The sequence below is a fragment of the Ctenocephalides felis genome, unplaced genomic scaffold (genome assembly GCF_003426905.1).
Source record: "Ctenocephalides felis isolate EL2017-DRISC unplaced genomic scaffold, ASM342690v1 CF-g0.4_SCAFFOLD_03570, whole genome shotgun sequence".
In the NCBI taxonomy this organism is placed as follows: Eukaryota; Metazoa; Arthropoda; class Insecta; order Siphonaptera; family Pulicidae; genus Ctenocephalides; species Ctenocephalides felis.
The window spans coordinates 4427307-4442521 of record NW_020539724.1 but is presented as its reverse complement, the minus strand read 5'-3'; the positions used below and the strand labels follow the sequence as shown (position 1 = coordinate 4442521).

General features: G+C 28.7%; 1 protein-coding gene across 1 annotated transcript; it reads right to left on the bottom strand.

Annotated features, from left to right (window-relative positions):
- Positions 1-923: 923 nt before the first annotated feature.
- LOC113383729 (glutathione hydrolase 1 proenzyme-like) lies at positions 924-13785 on the bottom strand. Its single transcript, XM_026621978.1, has 10 exons — positions 13575-13785; positions 3361-3552; positions 3052-3272; positions 2780-2972; positions 2478-2678; positions 2164-2413; positions 1904-2094; positions 1522-1762; positions 1258-1371; positions 924-1190 (listed from the first exon to the last, which is right to left on the bottom strand). The coding sequence occupies exons 1-10, from the start codon at positions 13580-13582 to the stop codon at positions 1038-1040; spliced, it is 1764 nt and encodes a 587-aa protein (XP_026477763.1). The 5' UTR covers positions 13583-13785; the 3' UTR covers positions 924-1037.
- Positions 13786-15215: the final 1430 nt, after the last annotated feature.

Genomic DNA, 15215 nt, shown 5'->3' with positions numbered 1-15215 from the left:
GTATAAATTGCTATAACAAAATAATAGTTAAAATTGCACTGACAATGGTATTTTTTTCGGTGTTAATCGAGGTAAAATGGTGGGATATTTAAAATCCAGGGAAGTAGGTCATTTCGAATGGAATATTAAAACAAAAATATGTATATATTTAAAAATAAATAAAAACATGTTTAGTTTAATAACTAGCAAATGGTTAAAGATATTATATTTATCATAATAATTTTAATGAATTTGATCAAAATATTTTTATATGCATGGCAATGAAAATGTTCATGGTGTATCTGACAAACTAACACTGCAAAATGTTAAACAACCTTATTGACATGCTAAAATATCTGCTGAACCAGCGAAAGAAATTAAATACCGTATTATATTGCATAATTCTTTCAGCTAATCTCAAACGTATAGAAGGAATTAACCAGGGGCGGTAAACATTTACATCAGAGTTCTAGAAATAAATAAATCTATACAATATATTTAGAGGGGATAGATAAAAATATAAATTTATTTTTTTGCATTTATAGAACTCTGCATTTATTAGCAATGCACTATATTTATAGAAACTAGATTCGTTTATAAAAAATAACAATTTTATTATCACTATTATATACGTATATGTACAAAAATTTCGCTAACAAATTAACAATTGTACATAATTCGAGATCTTATTTAGCAACAAAGAAATTAGTTTATTCCACCTAGGTAATTTGTACATTCAAAAGATATCATTTAAATTTATTGGGAAATTTAACTATAATAATAATAATTGATTTATTTCTTAAAGCTATTAACCCATTATTTTCAAATTGCATGTACACGGTTTTACCGAAATATAAATACATGATTTAATACAAATTTAAGAAAAATATGTAAATTGGTTGTGATGTTATGTGATGAATATGTATAATATATTACTCATTTCAAATTTTGGAAATAGACATGATCTAATTTTTAGGTAATTTGCAATTTTTTAAATTTTGTGAACGATTGTATGTAATAAATAAGATCTCTCAATTTTGAAACTATTTTTACCAAATTTAAAAACCTGCCACGCTGCCACTTCGCCTTTTATCGAAAGCTGCATGGATTTCGTCCTTATATTTGGAAATCGCTGTCAGGGCTGCAAAACCATCGTCTGGTGGTATTTCTGTTGTGTTGTGACCAATTTTTTGTAACCCTTGCAAAATTTCCTATAATAAATAATAATTAAATGCTTTTAACATATTAAACAAAATCCAATAACTATGAATTACAAACCTTATCAAAACCAATTTCATGTTCTATTGTCATTGGAAATAGTTGATGATGCATTCTTTTTGCATCAACTGCGTTCACCAATGTGTCATTGAACCACAAGTGTCTAATTGTCGCCTACATAAGAAAAAATAATGTGACATACATTTTGGCACGAGTAGTTAAAATTAAAATTAAAATGTTAGTTAAGGTCAATTTCACCGTCATTTATTGGATCATGAAAATAATGCGAATTAAGGATATTTTGAAAGATGGCCGAAAACTTACAAAGGCAACGGAAGTTGTAATTTTAGTTCCGCCAGCTGCTCCTATTACTAGTCGAACATCCCCTAAAGAATCTGTGATTATCGTTGGACACATCGATGATAATGGTCGTTTTCCTGGTTCTATATAATTGGCAGGGGAAGGTGGTACTCCGTATATGTTATCTGCATTTGGAATACTAAAGTCGTCCATTTCATCGTTCAAAATAATACCGGTACTCGGAGAGCGGAACATGGCGCCTAATCTATTTAAGAAAGAATTTTTATATAAAAAATGTATAATACATTACAAACCTTACGAATCATTTGATATGAAACGAAAAAATATCAATCAAATTTTATATCTATTTTTTGTTATTCTTTAAATTTTGTCTCGTCTTTCTTACATATAATTTATAGTACTAGTGACAGCTACAGCATCTCCATTAGGTGCAAGGACTGAGACATGAGCAGTACCATGATCTTCGGGTTGGGAGAAGTTTCCTCCATAATACGTCCAATTATTATGAGTTTCCGTATCTGATATTTTATATCTAGTCTCATTAGCTTGCTCAGTAGACGATAATTTCTCAATGTACTAAAAATAAAAAAAACACCAATAAATTGCCAATAACTTCTCTGTTCAACAATAAGTGTTTTTAATTACCTCTTTCATTCCAGGGACAAAATACATATCTCCTAAATTACTTCTTGCTCCATATGCGTGTTTGTAAGTTTCTATAATACGCTGCCAAACTATTGTTTCATTATGTGTATTTTCAATTTGACTACCAGGTAAAAGACCTTTCAGCACTCGAAGTATATACGCCAGTAAAACTCCTGATCCTGGCAGAGAAATTGTATGCAGAACCATACCACCTGGAAGTGTAGCCATAATTGGAGGTTCCCAACGGACTCTAGAAATATAAGTAATTTAGGAAACCCATTACTTTTATTATACTTATTTTTTGTCTCACTTACTTATAGTTTGCCATATCTTTTTCTGTTAAAATGCCTCCTGCTTCAGCAATATCATTTAAAAAGTTTTGAGTTAACGAACCGTTATACAAAGCACCAGAACCTTCTTTTGATATAGTTCGTAGAGTTGCGCCTAATCTTGGCCTTTTTATTCTATCACCTTGTTTGTATACCTCACCAGTATTGGGATCGATAAAAATTTCCCTGAAAAAAATACAGATTGTTAAAATTTTGATTATGATTTTAAAGTGCTTCTTATATTTTCAACTGATATGAATTTTTAACAGTTATTATTAATGGAATACCTAAGAGAAGGTTCAGCTTTAATTTTATCTTCTCTTTTTTTAAGTACGCCAGCAAGATAAGGTGTAACCAAATGACCTCTCCTGCATAAATCTATGGCTGGTTGAAACAATTCTTTCCAAGGTAGGATTCCATAGCGTTGGTGAAGAGCCCAATAGCCTCTTAACTCTCCTGGTACAGCTACTGATAAACCACCTAAAATAAAAAATCACATCGCGTTATATAAATAGTACATTTGAAACGTTTCCAATATTTTAGGTATAATAAAATCTACCTGTCTTGGCCTGACTGGTCTTGTTCTCAAACATATCTTTGAAAGCAGCTCCAGGGGCTATTTCTCTAGCATTCAGGGTTTCTACTAACCCTGTCTTTTTAGTATAAATTGTGAGCAAAAATCCGCCACCGATGCCCATGCTCTGAGGACATGTTATTCCTTCACAGAGCAAAGTTGCTATGGCAGAGTCTGCAGCAGATCCACCTTTCTCCAAAATATGACTAAAAATAAGATATAATAAACCACCTATAGACGACGCTTGTGCAAAAAAGCAAAATTAACTATTATTATTTAGTTTTATTATTTTACCGTCCAATTGCAGCGCATTCTGCTCCATTTGCTGCAACTGCTGCTTTTTGAAACACACCAAGCCGACTTTGTTCGCTATATGTACTGGAATCATCACTGTCTGATAATCCTAAACCAAGTGCAAGAGCTACACAAATTACAACTACTGCAGCAATAAGACAAAGAATTAATTTTCTTTTGTTCGGTTTAGTTCTGCAATAAAAATAATAAATAGATTAAGACATCATTCTAAAAACAACATGGTAATACAGAAGTTAATTACTATATGGTGAAGTCCTACTTTTTGACTTCTCTCTTTATTAATTTTGTTGTTTCAGAGAGTAGCATGATAATAATATGAATTTCAATTAGTCACACAAAATTGAACTCATATCAGTTTCATGATTTATTTATTATTATGAAACTATTAAGATCACGAACTGAATTTATTATTTATGATGAAATAATGAAATCATGTTCCTGATTAGATTTGCTCAAATCAGATATAATCATCCAATAATTAAACAGAAATATTATTATGGTACCTGACTACGTGAGTCAATTCCAATGATTTTTAATTGATAAAAAGTCCGGCGATTTCCGATTTTATTTCTTTTGAAAAAAAGCGTTGTTTGGATTTTGTTCAAGATGCAAGCAAATAATGATAAGAAGTCTCAATTAGTTAGTAAATAATGGAAAAACTTATAATGTACTTAAATACTTCAAATCAAGTGACCAAACTACACAACACACACACACACACATATATATATATATATATATATATATATATATAGATATATATAAATATACATATATAAGAAATATATATTTCCAATCGTCGAATTAAAAAAAGGTTATATCAATATAATTTTAAGATAATAAGATCTTATGTAAAAAAAATCCATGAAAATCTATTGGAAAATTATATGGATATAATTTTCCAATTGATTTTCATGGATTTTTTTACATAAGATCTACTATACATTAATAATTGTACCAATTTGGATAAAATGTAATAAATTTCACGAGGCAAGACAAATCACCATTTAAAGTATATCAGATTTGATATTTATTTTATAAAAATCTGTAAAAACCAACACTATAAAAATAATGATATACGCCTGCATTAATTTTTTGCGCTTAATTATTGTCCTCTGTATGATTTTACGTGACGGGCAATGATTTTCATGAACTGATAAAATATTAACACAAATTAAATCTGTGATACGATTTGCAGGTGTTTAAATAATAGTAATGTTCTCGTGAAGTGACTCAATAAGTTTATCTCAATGACCAAAATCGGAAATTTAGACTCTGATTGATGTTACAAATACAACGATCGGTGCAACCAGAAAATTAGTATTGCTGGTCTTGCGGCCTAGAAAGGTCATAAAAATTTAATTTTTCCAAAACAAGATAAAATTTTACATAACTGTTTACGAATCTCATTACGAAATGAAGATACTATTTGTATTTATTACTATTTATTTAATTTTAATCAATGAAAGTCATGGCAGTGCTTCAAGAATGGACTTGAACAATGTTGTAGAAGTTTTAAGGGAAAGGTTGTTTAATGAATTGAAAAATGGAAATGTGTCGGAAAGCTGTGCAAAAATTATGCCTCATTTACTTAATGCAACAGACAGTAAGTATATAATTATTTCACATTAAACATTATTAATATTAATATTAATACAAATTCATATTTGCCTCTCAAGATCAACCATTGACTGTTACTATTTTTCAAAGATTGCAAGAAGTATTTGTTTATGACTATTATATTTTTTACAGTTTTATGAGAAGACCCATTCCCAGGTTTAATTATATCACTGTTTTAATTATTAATGGTATTTTTTCCATTTTAGTGATAGACGCTTCAAGCAAATTGCAATCAGGAATTCTTTATGGAAATCTGTATAATCTAGGAGAATATGATGAATGTGTCGATGCTAATCATATGACTGAAGATGGATTATTACAAGGAAAATATTGTATGATATCAGTTGGAGTTAATGCAAGTGCTTTTCCTACAGATCCACAGTTGCAAAAGGAGCAAATGCTTAAAAAAATGACCAGGCAATTGGTTACCCAAACCAGGTACATAAAAAAAATATTAGAAAATTCTGCCTTGATTTTGGCTTCTATCTATTCTGTCTATTAATATTATATTCTAATATTCTATCTATTATTTCAGGGATGGTATGATGCCGTCTTTGGAGTTAAAAATGGCTTTATGCATTCCACATGTTTGCGAATTGGAGAATATCACGAATTCTTTAAATTCACTGTTAATGAATATCAATTTGCCTGTAACAATTTCAAATTTAAATTGTAATATTAAAAATAATATTAAGTATAGTGGTGCTGATATTTTTGCAATGTAAGTAATAGTAATAGTAATCATAAAAGATTTAAATTATCGTTCGAATATTTTTGTAACATAACTTGCATCAAGCGGTAGTGATATACGTTTTCACTTGGAATATAGATCTAAATGTAATTAAAAATTTAATCTTGGTTCGAGAGGTAGAACGCTTAGAACGTTCCATGATACCCAATACCTAATATGTTTATCAAGAGGGCAACCCAACGGTCAACCTTTGTTCTTAGCTTTAAAATGTAATATGTTATTACTAGTTAAAATGAAAATTTATAATTTCTAAATTATACAAATGTGGTTCAATATTAAATGAACTTATTTTCTGGTTTATACGTTTTCGACAACATGAAGCCTTGATATATCAAGGTTACTATGATATACAATAGCAATTTTTTATCGTCTAATAATAACATACATTCGTGGGATGACTAATGGATTTGTACAAACTTTTTCACATCATAGCTGATATCAAATCAAACTCAAATTAAATTTATGGATTCAAAACTAATTTAATTTATTGCGATTTGTTTAGAAAGGCAATCTATTTTTTTTAATTGTGCTAAAAATTTGAAAATTAGAAAAACAGAACCAAAAATTTTAAATTTATGTAGCTATAAAGTAAGATCCCGATTAACGCTGCTTTATTTATGGTTGGCATCATGGTAGAATCAGGTTTAGATGAGGTAAATCGATCAACATCCGCGTTAAGCGAGATATTATTGGCTGTAAAACATATACTATTTACACGTGACCTGCCAAATTTCCATGTACACCATATCATATCATATATATATACAAATGGTACAAATTTCAATATATTTTTCTATATTTCAGATTGTTGTTCTCGTTATTTGGAATCCTCCTATTGTCCAGCACGTTGTACGACTTATTGATGAGTAAAGACTATATATTCATCACACTCGATTTTAAAACAAATTCTTCTATCAGCAATTATATTAAATATCCTATTTCAGATTCTTCAAGAAAAAAACCCTTACTGACTGCTTTTTCTATATACACAAATGCAAATCGTTTATTAACTATACATCCTCCAAATAAATCAGCAGATGAAATAAGTTGTGTCCATGGAATCCGAGCTTTGAGTATCTTCTGGGTTGTTTTGGGGCACCGATTTAGTGTTGCTATAATGGGACCCACCATGAATACCACTTATGTGTTTACCAAGGTATACTTACCTACTCCCTTACCAATTAATTTAAATTCTTCAATTATTTTTTTATTTCAGTGGGTACAAAATGTAGGCAGCACATATCTTACAGGTGCTACAGTATCTGTGGATACATTTTTCGTTATGAGTGGAATGCTTCTCACATTTATATTTTTGAAGCAAATGAGAACATCTACTGATTTTAAACCTGCCATGTTTTATTTGCATCGATTTCTACGTCTCACTCCGGCCCTGGCGGCCGTTGTTCTTTTTGAGGCAACTTTGTTAATAAGAATGCGAGATGGTCCATTGTGGGAAACTAATGTAAAAGTATTGAAAAGTACTTGTGAAAAAGCTTGGTGGCAAACATTATTGTATATACAGAATTATTATAATCCTGATGGCATCGTAAGTTAATAATTTTTTATCAAATTTATTGTTTTTATCGACTAGCATTATGTATAAATTATTAGTATCTGCAACATTTGAACTGAATTTATTTAAAAAATCCAATTAGAATACTTAAGATATTCCAATTAGAATATCTATTGCGGCATATGATGATTTTCAGAAATAGTAAATCTTGTTTTCATTTAAATCAAATAATGAATTTAATTGATAAACAACTATTAAGATAATGATTCTTAATTTTTATTAAATTATCATTATCTCGTTAAACAAAAATTATCATATCGGACAAAAGATTAGCGCAACTATGAAAAAATGTGCGTTAATAATGAGAACGATCACTGATAAACACTATGTGATTTGCAAATTTTACAAAAAAAACTTCCTCATGATAATATTATCACCATAATTTGGAATGTCATATTTAAACCGGGATATATAATAAAATTTCTACTTTGTGTATAAATATATTTTACTTAACAGTGGACATCAACGGTGATCAGTACATTTTTACCAAATTGATCAGAATTATTTGAAACGTCCAAAACCCGAACAACGTAAATTTTAACTGCAATTTTATTTCACTTCATTATTCTTAAAATTTCAGGTTCATATTACTAATAATTACATTAATATATTAACCCTTTCCACTCCGATGCCGCCGCTCCGGCGACAAAATACATACAAATTTTGAAACGCCAGAGTGGAAAGGGTTAGGTTGCAACTATATATTGATTCTCATTGAAACTAGACTTGGGATATTTATAACTTCCTAAATTTATTAATTTTTTATAGTGTGTTGGCCAATCCTGGTACTTAGCTGTGGACACCCAACTTTTCTGGATGTCACCATTCATACTTCTACCTTTATGGAAATGGCCCAAAAAAACCCTAATGGCAATAGTTACGTTGATATTCACATCAGTCATAATCATAGCAATAATTTCGTACATAGATGAATATCCTGGAGGTATAATGGATCCGTAAGTAATACTAATTATAAAAAACATCATAGAAAATATTTGGTAATTCAAAAATGGATTGTCTATTTTAGGAGAGACCCTTTCATGCTGAATATGAAATATATATACATGCCGACACATACGAGGTATGGGCCTTGGTTGGTTGGAGTTTTACTCGGATACTTTTTGCATAGAACTAAGGAAGTTAGACTTGATATGAATAAGGTAAGTAATAATTGTAGATTTTTTTACTTGTATTTTGTTGATGGATCCCATCGTGGTGTTATAGTTAAAATCGTGGGCTAGCAATCCCAAGTCCCGGGTTCGATCTCAACCTCAGCTTTCAAGCATGAGTATGATACCAATTTTCACTTGAGATCAATTATGATGATCAATTTGATATGATCCTGAAAAGATCCTATCAAAAAGAATATCTGCAAAGACTGCAGTTACCAAATCAAGACTCTTGCACTATATATTTGCATGAATTTTAATCGTCCTAATCTAAAAATGCTGCAGTTACCAAATCAAGACTCTTGCACTATATTTTGCATGAATTTCAATAGTCTTCCATTAATTTGGAATTAGTGAACATCTCATTTTCCTGATATTGCTAGAATATTTAAATTTCAATTACATTTCTTTTTCAGTATGTGGTTGGATTCACCTGGGCAGCTGTATTAGCAACATTGCTTGCTGTAGTATTAGGTGCACATCCCTTCTATAAATTAGATGGAAGTTCTACTTTGAGCCAAAATGTGGCATTTCTTTCCTTGCACAGATTGGCTTGGGGAATCTGTATTGCTTGGATAGTCTTTGCATGCAAAAATGGATATGGAGGTAATAAAGGATACATATGCATATTTATAATAAAAAAATTGTTATAAATATGTGAATAATATGAGATCATATCTGGTCAATATGTGATCAATACGAGATAGCACCAAATTAAAAACTCTTTTCGAAGAAAAAACTGCACTCGATGTGAATCACGTTTAGTTAATAATTAGTATATAGGAAACGCACTTTACATATGATTTTTATCTACTATGGAAATTACTTGCCCTATTTACGAATGCATAAATCTGCAATTAAAAGATAACGACAGTTTTTTTTAAATGTTAAATTTATATGAAGAATTTTTTCAAAATATTGACAACCATTCTGAATTTGTGAATCCAATCTTTCTTATCTGAATTTATCATACATCAATCATTTTTAGTATCATTAGACACATAAGCAATAGGCGAATATATGAAATGTAATAGCTTTTTTTATGAATGATATGAAAATAATATCAGACCTATTAGATAAATTCTAATAATAAAATATCATAAAATACATATGTATTAACCATTGGGTTACCATCTAAGAATACGAAGAAAGGAGAAGTTTCTGCTCAACAGCTAAATTTCAGTTACAATTTTCTAAAGTGCTTAATTTTATTACCATTCCTTCAATATTCTACATTAATCTTCAATCAATAGATAAAACCACCTGCAAATCAATCAACAAGTATGCCAATCATCTGTTAACTACATAAAATACATTAGACAATTTTACTTTTTATGAATATTTATTATATTTTTCCATATCTAGGTCCTATCAACTGGTTCCTATCACTAGGATTTTGGCAACCTATAAGCAGACTATCATATTCCCTATATCTTGTGCATATGGATGTTCAAATGATCATATGGATGGCCACAAGAACTAATCTAAACTTTTCGGATGCAGACTTGGTAAAATAATTAATTTAGATTTTATCACTTGATTTGGTGACACAATAAATTTAACAGTATTTTTTAAAATTTCAGTTTATAAATTTTGCAAGTGATATAACTTTAGGATTGGCAGTTGCCTTGGTTTGGTCATTGACGTTCGAATCGCCAATATTGATTTTAGAGAAACAATTATTAGGCAGAGGTAATAATGATAATGTATAATTTTCATTAAAAATATACGAGATTTTACTATATATTATTATAACCTTTCGTAAATTTTTTCCCTTAATTAGGCGGAAAAAGAGAAGCAGTGCAAACGCGCCATGTCGAAAATGGTTATGAAAATTCTGTTTATAGTAACAAAGATCAAAGAGCTATATTTAGTTGATTAAGGTATCATCATTGTAATAATTAGAATACTTTTAAATTTAAGATTATTTAACTATTATTATATTTAACATAAAGAATTATATTATATTTATTATTATATTATTGTACCAATAATGTATTGATAAGTTGAGTTAAGGTATTAACTCGTTAAGTAGTACAAGACAATTTAGAATAAGATCATTATTATTATCACGATAATGTTCATTTTTATACAAAATATATTTAAATAGCAAATTTATATTAATGAATTAATTTTATATTTTTATAAATCCTTAAAATCTTAAAAATTCAATAAAATTTGGAATTTATTTGCAGCCTTTACATTGTTTCTCCGATTTATTTATTATTAAATATTTTGAAGAATTTTCTATGATCACTTCCATAGCAACACGGCATTCCAAAAAACGAAACTTATATTCAAATCCCATATTAACATAAATTACAATACTGTCGCCTATATTTGCAAATGCTAATTATTCAGATTCGAAGTAAATGAATACGAATTGTGTTAAATGATTCCATTCTTATAATTTTATAAGTGTGAAATCAACTCTAATGCAAAATTTCATTGTCATTTGGAAATTGTAAATAACTACATCAGAACATATATGTGATACAACTGCGTAAATATTTATTGCATTTGTGCCATCGTGCTGACACAATAGTACTTCTCATATAATAGAAATTCACGGTATTTCAGTTATACATAAAATGTGTACGAACACCTGAAGAGTACTATTTTTCAAAAAAAAAAAAATGCATACCGCGACTCAAAAGAAATTTTTGTATTGGCATTGCCACTTGTAACATTTTCCATTTGGGGGCACGTGAGGTTTTTAGGGGAAGGGGGGAGTTTGACAAAAATCACAAAATACCACGTGGGGGAGGGAGGGGTATTGTAAAATGATACGTGTATAATTATTTTTTACCAGAATTTAAAAAAAAAATCCAACATTTCAAAGAAATAATGAAAAAATTTACAATTATTTATACAAGAGACGGGGGGTAATTTTGAATATCACTACGTATCACCAAAGCGAGGGGGGTCCAAAAATCCTTAAAAAATCAATCACGTGAATAATGGACGCCCCTTTTCATACCAAATACTTATATATATATATATATATATATATAGTGATCTTTATTCAATGATTTTCCAATAAATTTTTATACATTTTAATTAGGATTTTTAATATCTTTTATTTTATTACATATTTTAATAATAATAATATTTTAATAATTATATTTCAGGTTATAACGAATTAGTGCAATTATATGCTTTCACAACTTTTTTATATTTTGAATCTCTTCTCATCAAATATTTGCATTTCTTCTGATGATTTTCAAGAAATTATTATTATATTATTCTATGAAATCCAAAATGCGTACTCGTTTATAAGTTGTTATTTCCAAATAATATTTTGTATTGTTATATATAATTATTTTCTTAGTAGTGTTAATTTATTACTATTTTTGTTTTGACATCAATTTGTATTAATTAGGAGCGATGTGTGAATTTTACACACGATAATTAGATCTTTAACATAAACAAACTCTTCTAGAAACTAATCAAATAAAAAAATACTATGTGGCAGAATTTTGAAAGATTATAAATTCAGATTTGAGCCAGCCATCGTGTAATGGTGAAGGACGTGGAATAGTAAATCCCCAACCTCGGTCAGCTTGATATCAAGTAGAATAATATTAAATGTATGATTTCAAGTGAAAATAGCCTTTAGGGGTTATTTCTGGATAAAAATATAAAGTCAAAACTACTTTGAATATAGTATATCAAACCATACACCAAGATATTAAATCAATTACTGAATATATCGTTTTCCAAAAATAATTAAATATTATAGAATTACTGGTTTTTAGATTATATAAATAATTATTAAGCATGTTTCCGTTGATTTGTTATAATTTATTGAGTTTCGGCGTTTTTGTTTTCTTATAATAAATTCTCCTAGTTTTTAATTAATTTTACCTAGCAATGTCGGTACAAGCTTCTATTAAATGTCTTCACATATTTTGTATTTCAAGACCACAGATCTATTGTCTTATAAATTATAACTAATGAAAGAAGCCCTAAACTTTTAATAAAATATTATAACTTCAATAAAATTAGAATGGCTTAATAAGATTGTTTAAGCAATGCACTTGTAAATTTTCTTTCTTCTTAATTGCCAATATATTTTTAAAGTGCAATAAAGTGCTGGTTAATAACGATAATTTATTGCTAATAGTCAATTTGATATTTATAATGAACAGTAAAGTTGTATGTAGATATTTTTAACCGGTGATTGTTAATTTATTGCACGTGTTATCAAACAATTAGATAATTAGAACGTTTATGGATGAACTTTAAATTAAAATTCTATTAGTACTTTTTAATAGTTCTTAGAATAAATAATATCTCTTTATATAATTCGATAAACACAGGATTAACACAAACATTTGATTTGGTTATTAAAATTCTAATATTTCAATCAAATTGCCTAATCAGAAATAATAAACTACGTCTGTGTCAAACAATTGCAGGATTAAAAAAGTAATAAAATAAAAAATATTTCACAACTCAAGAAATAATAACAAATCTACAGAAATATGCTCTTTTAGTTTACGATTACAAAGAATTGATTATTTGAACCTAATTAATTACAGATTATTTTTATTTAATTAAATGGATCAATTGAAAAATTTCTTCTTCAAAAATTAATGCTATTTAAAAAGTCAGATATCTTATGTTTATAAAGGGGTTTCTTATGAATAATATCATTATCATTAGAATTTATGTGAAAACAAACTAGCAAATAGAGGATTTTAAAAGTATAAGATTTAAAATATTAACCCTTCCCACACGGATGCCGCTGCTCCGGCGGTAAAATTCATATAAATCTTTGAATTCGCGAGTGGAAAGTGTTAAAAATAATAATTGATCATCATACAATTATATTGTATATTTGAAGTGGAAGTAAAACAGGGGTTTTCTACAATTGTCATTTATTGTGATTTAACTATATTTTCTTTAAATTTACTATATAGATGTCGACTGAAGACAGTTATAAATTATATGGTGAAATAAAAAAAAACAAATAATTGTTATTTAAAACCATTAAACAAGTTGAAGTAGAATGCGCTGACAACTAATTCTAAGCTTTTATTAATTAATTATGAATTAAAATTTATGATTTACTCACATTTTCATTATAAATTCGTCGAGATCACTTTTCGCAAACTATATAAATTCTTCCACAACTTCCCAAACAAAAAACTACTAAAACGTATATCACAGCGCGTATTCACTTTCCAATAATTACCAATTCAACATTTGATTCGAAATTAGAATAAATTCGAGATTTTTACGGCGTTGATACACTAATATTCATTGCAGACGGCGGAAGAGTTCTGTATCTGATGATAATTTGCAAAAAGTTGAATTTTTTTTTCAATAAAAAATTGAATATTTCGAACCTTCCGCCTCAAAGCAATGAATGTTTAGTGTTATGAATGACACTGATAAATGTAATAGCCAAGTGTATACTGGACAGCAAAGCAAGTGTATGGCGTTAACACAATTTTAGCGAACGTGCGATCATTCAGGGCCGTATTCATTAATGTAATATTAGATTTTTTACCTGTCCATCAAATGATTACGAATGCTATTATTGTATTTATATCACACAGGTGAACAATTCCAATTAAATATGGTAGGTTTATTTATTTTTATACATTCCAATAAGGGGACGTCCATTAATCACGTGAGCGAGTTTTTAACGATTTTTAGACCCCCCCTTGGTGATATTCAAAATCACCCCCCCTGCCCCGCCAACATCAAGTGTATTTTTAGTTAGGTGAAAAAACTGTAAAATTTTTGATTTTTTTTTGAAAATGTTTGAACTTTAAAAAAAAAATTAGTTAAAAAATAAATACTTGCGATATCTTACTACACCCCTCTTTCGCCCACGTGATATTTTGTGATTTTTTGTCAGATAATGATCAGATTTTTAGCATTTGGTAATCTAAAATAATTTTGTTTTAATAAGGTATTTTTCTTACTGTACTTTTTTACCTAGTATTGTTTCGACAAGGCAACCCAATGGTTGGCTATCTAATAGTGATGTGCATATATGTTACAGCAATGCCCCCGAAAAGTTCTTTTCACTTCAGACTATATATATATATATATATATATATATATGTATATATATATATATATATATATATATCTATATCTCAACCTAATATTATGTACTGCTAGAATCTATAATAAGTACATAAATTTGCATACAATATTTGTTCAAACTATAAAAAATGTCAAGTACTGATTTTTGTACATGACCATATTCTCTAAACATAAATTAAGTGGACAACCTTGATATTGAGAATATTCACAAAAAAAAACTCTGGTCTGCGGAAAGTTTTAAATCTTCAGTTTTCTTGATTATAAATACCATTTTTTCTATCTAAACTGCATCTGGCAGAGATGATAAATTCAATTTTTAATTAGAGCCCTTCGTGGTATAATGATTAATAAAGCCTTTGGTGATATAATGGGCTAGAACATAGAAGCTCCAGATTCAATATCAAACCTCCTCGATATCAAGCAGTATGATATCAAAATTTCACTTGAGAACGAAAATTATTTGCTTTATTATAGAGTGGTTGACCGCTGGAAAAAATATTAGGTTAGGATGTACGATTGCATCCACAGTAAAAAATAATAATTATAAAAAATAGTTTCAATGTTGTTCAGTACAACATTTTTTGCCATCCATTCCAAGTCATATTCTAATATCCAAGAACAAGAAGAATCTCTGGTGTACAAAGACCTTTAAATC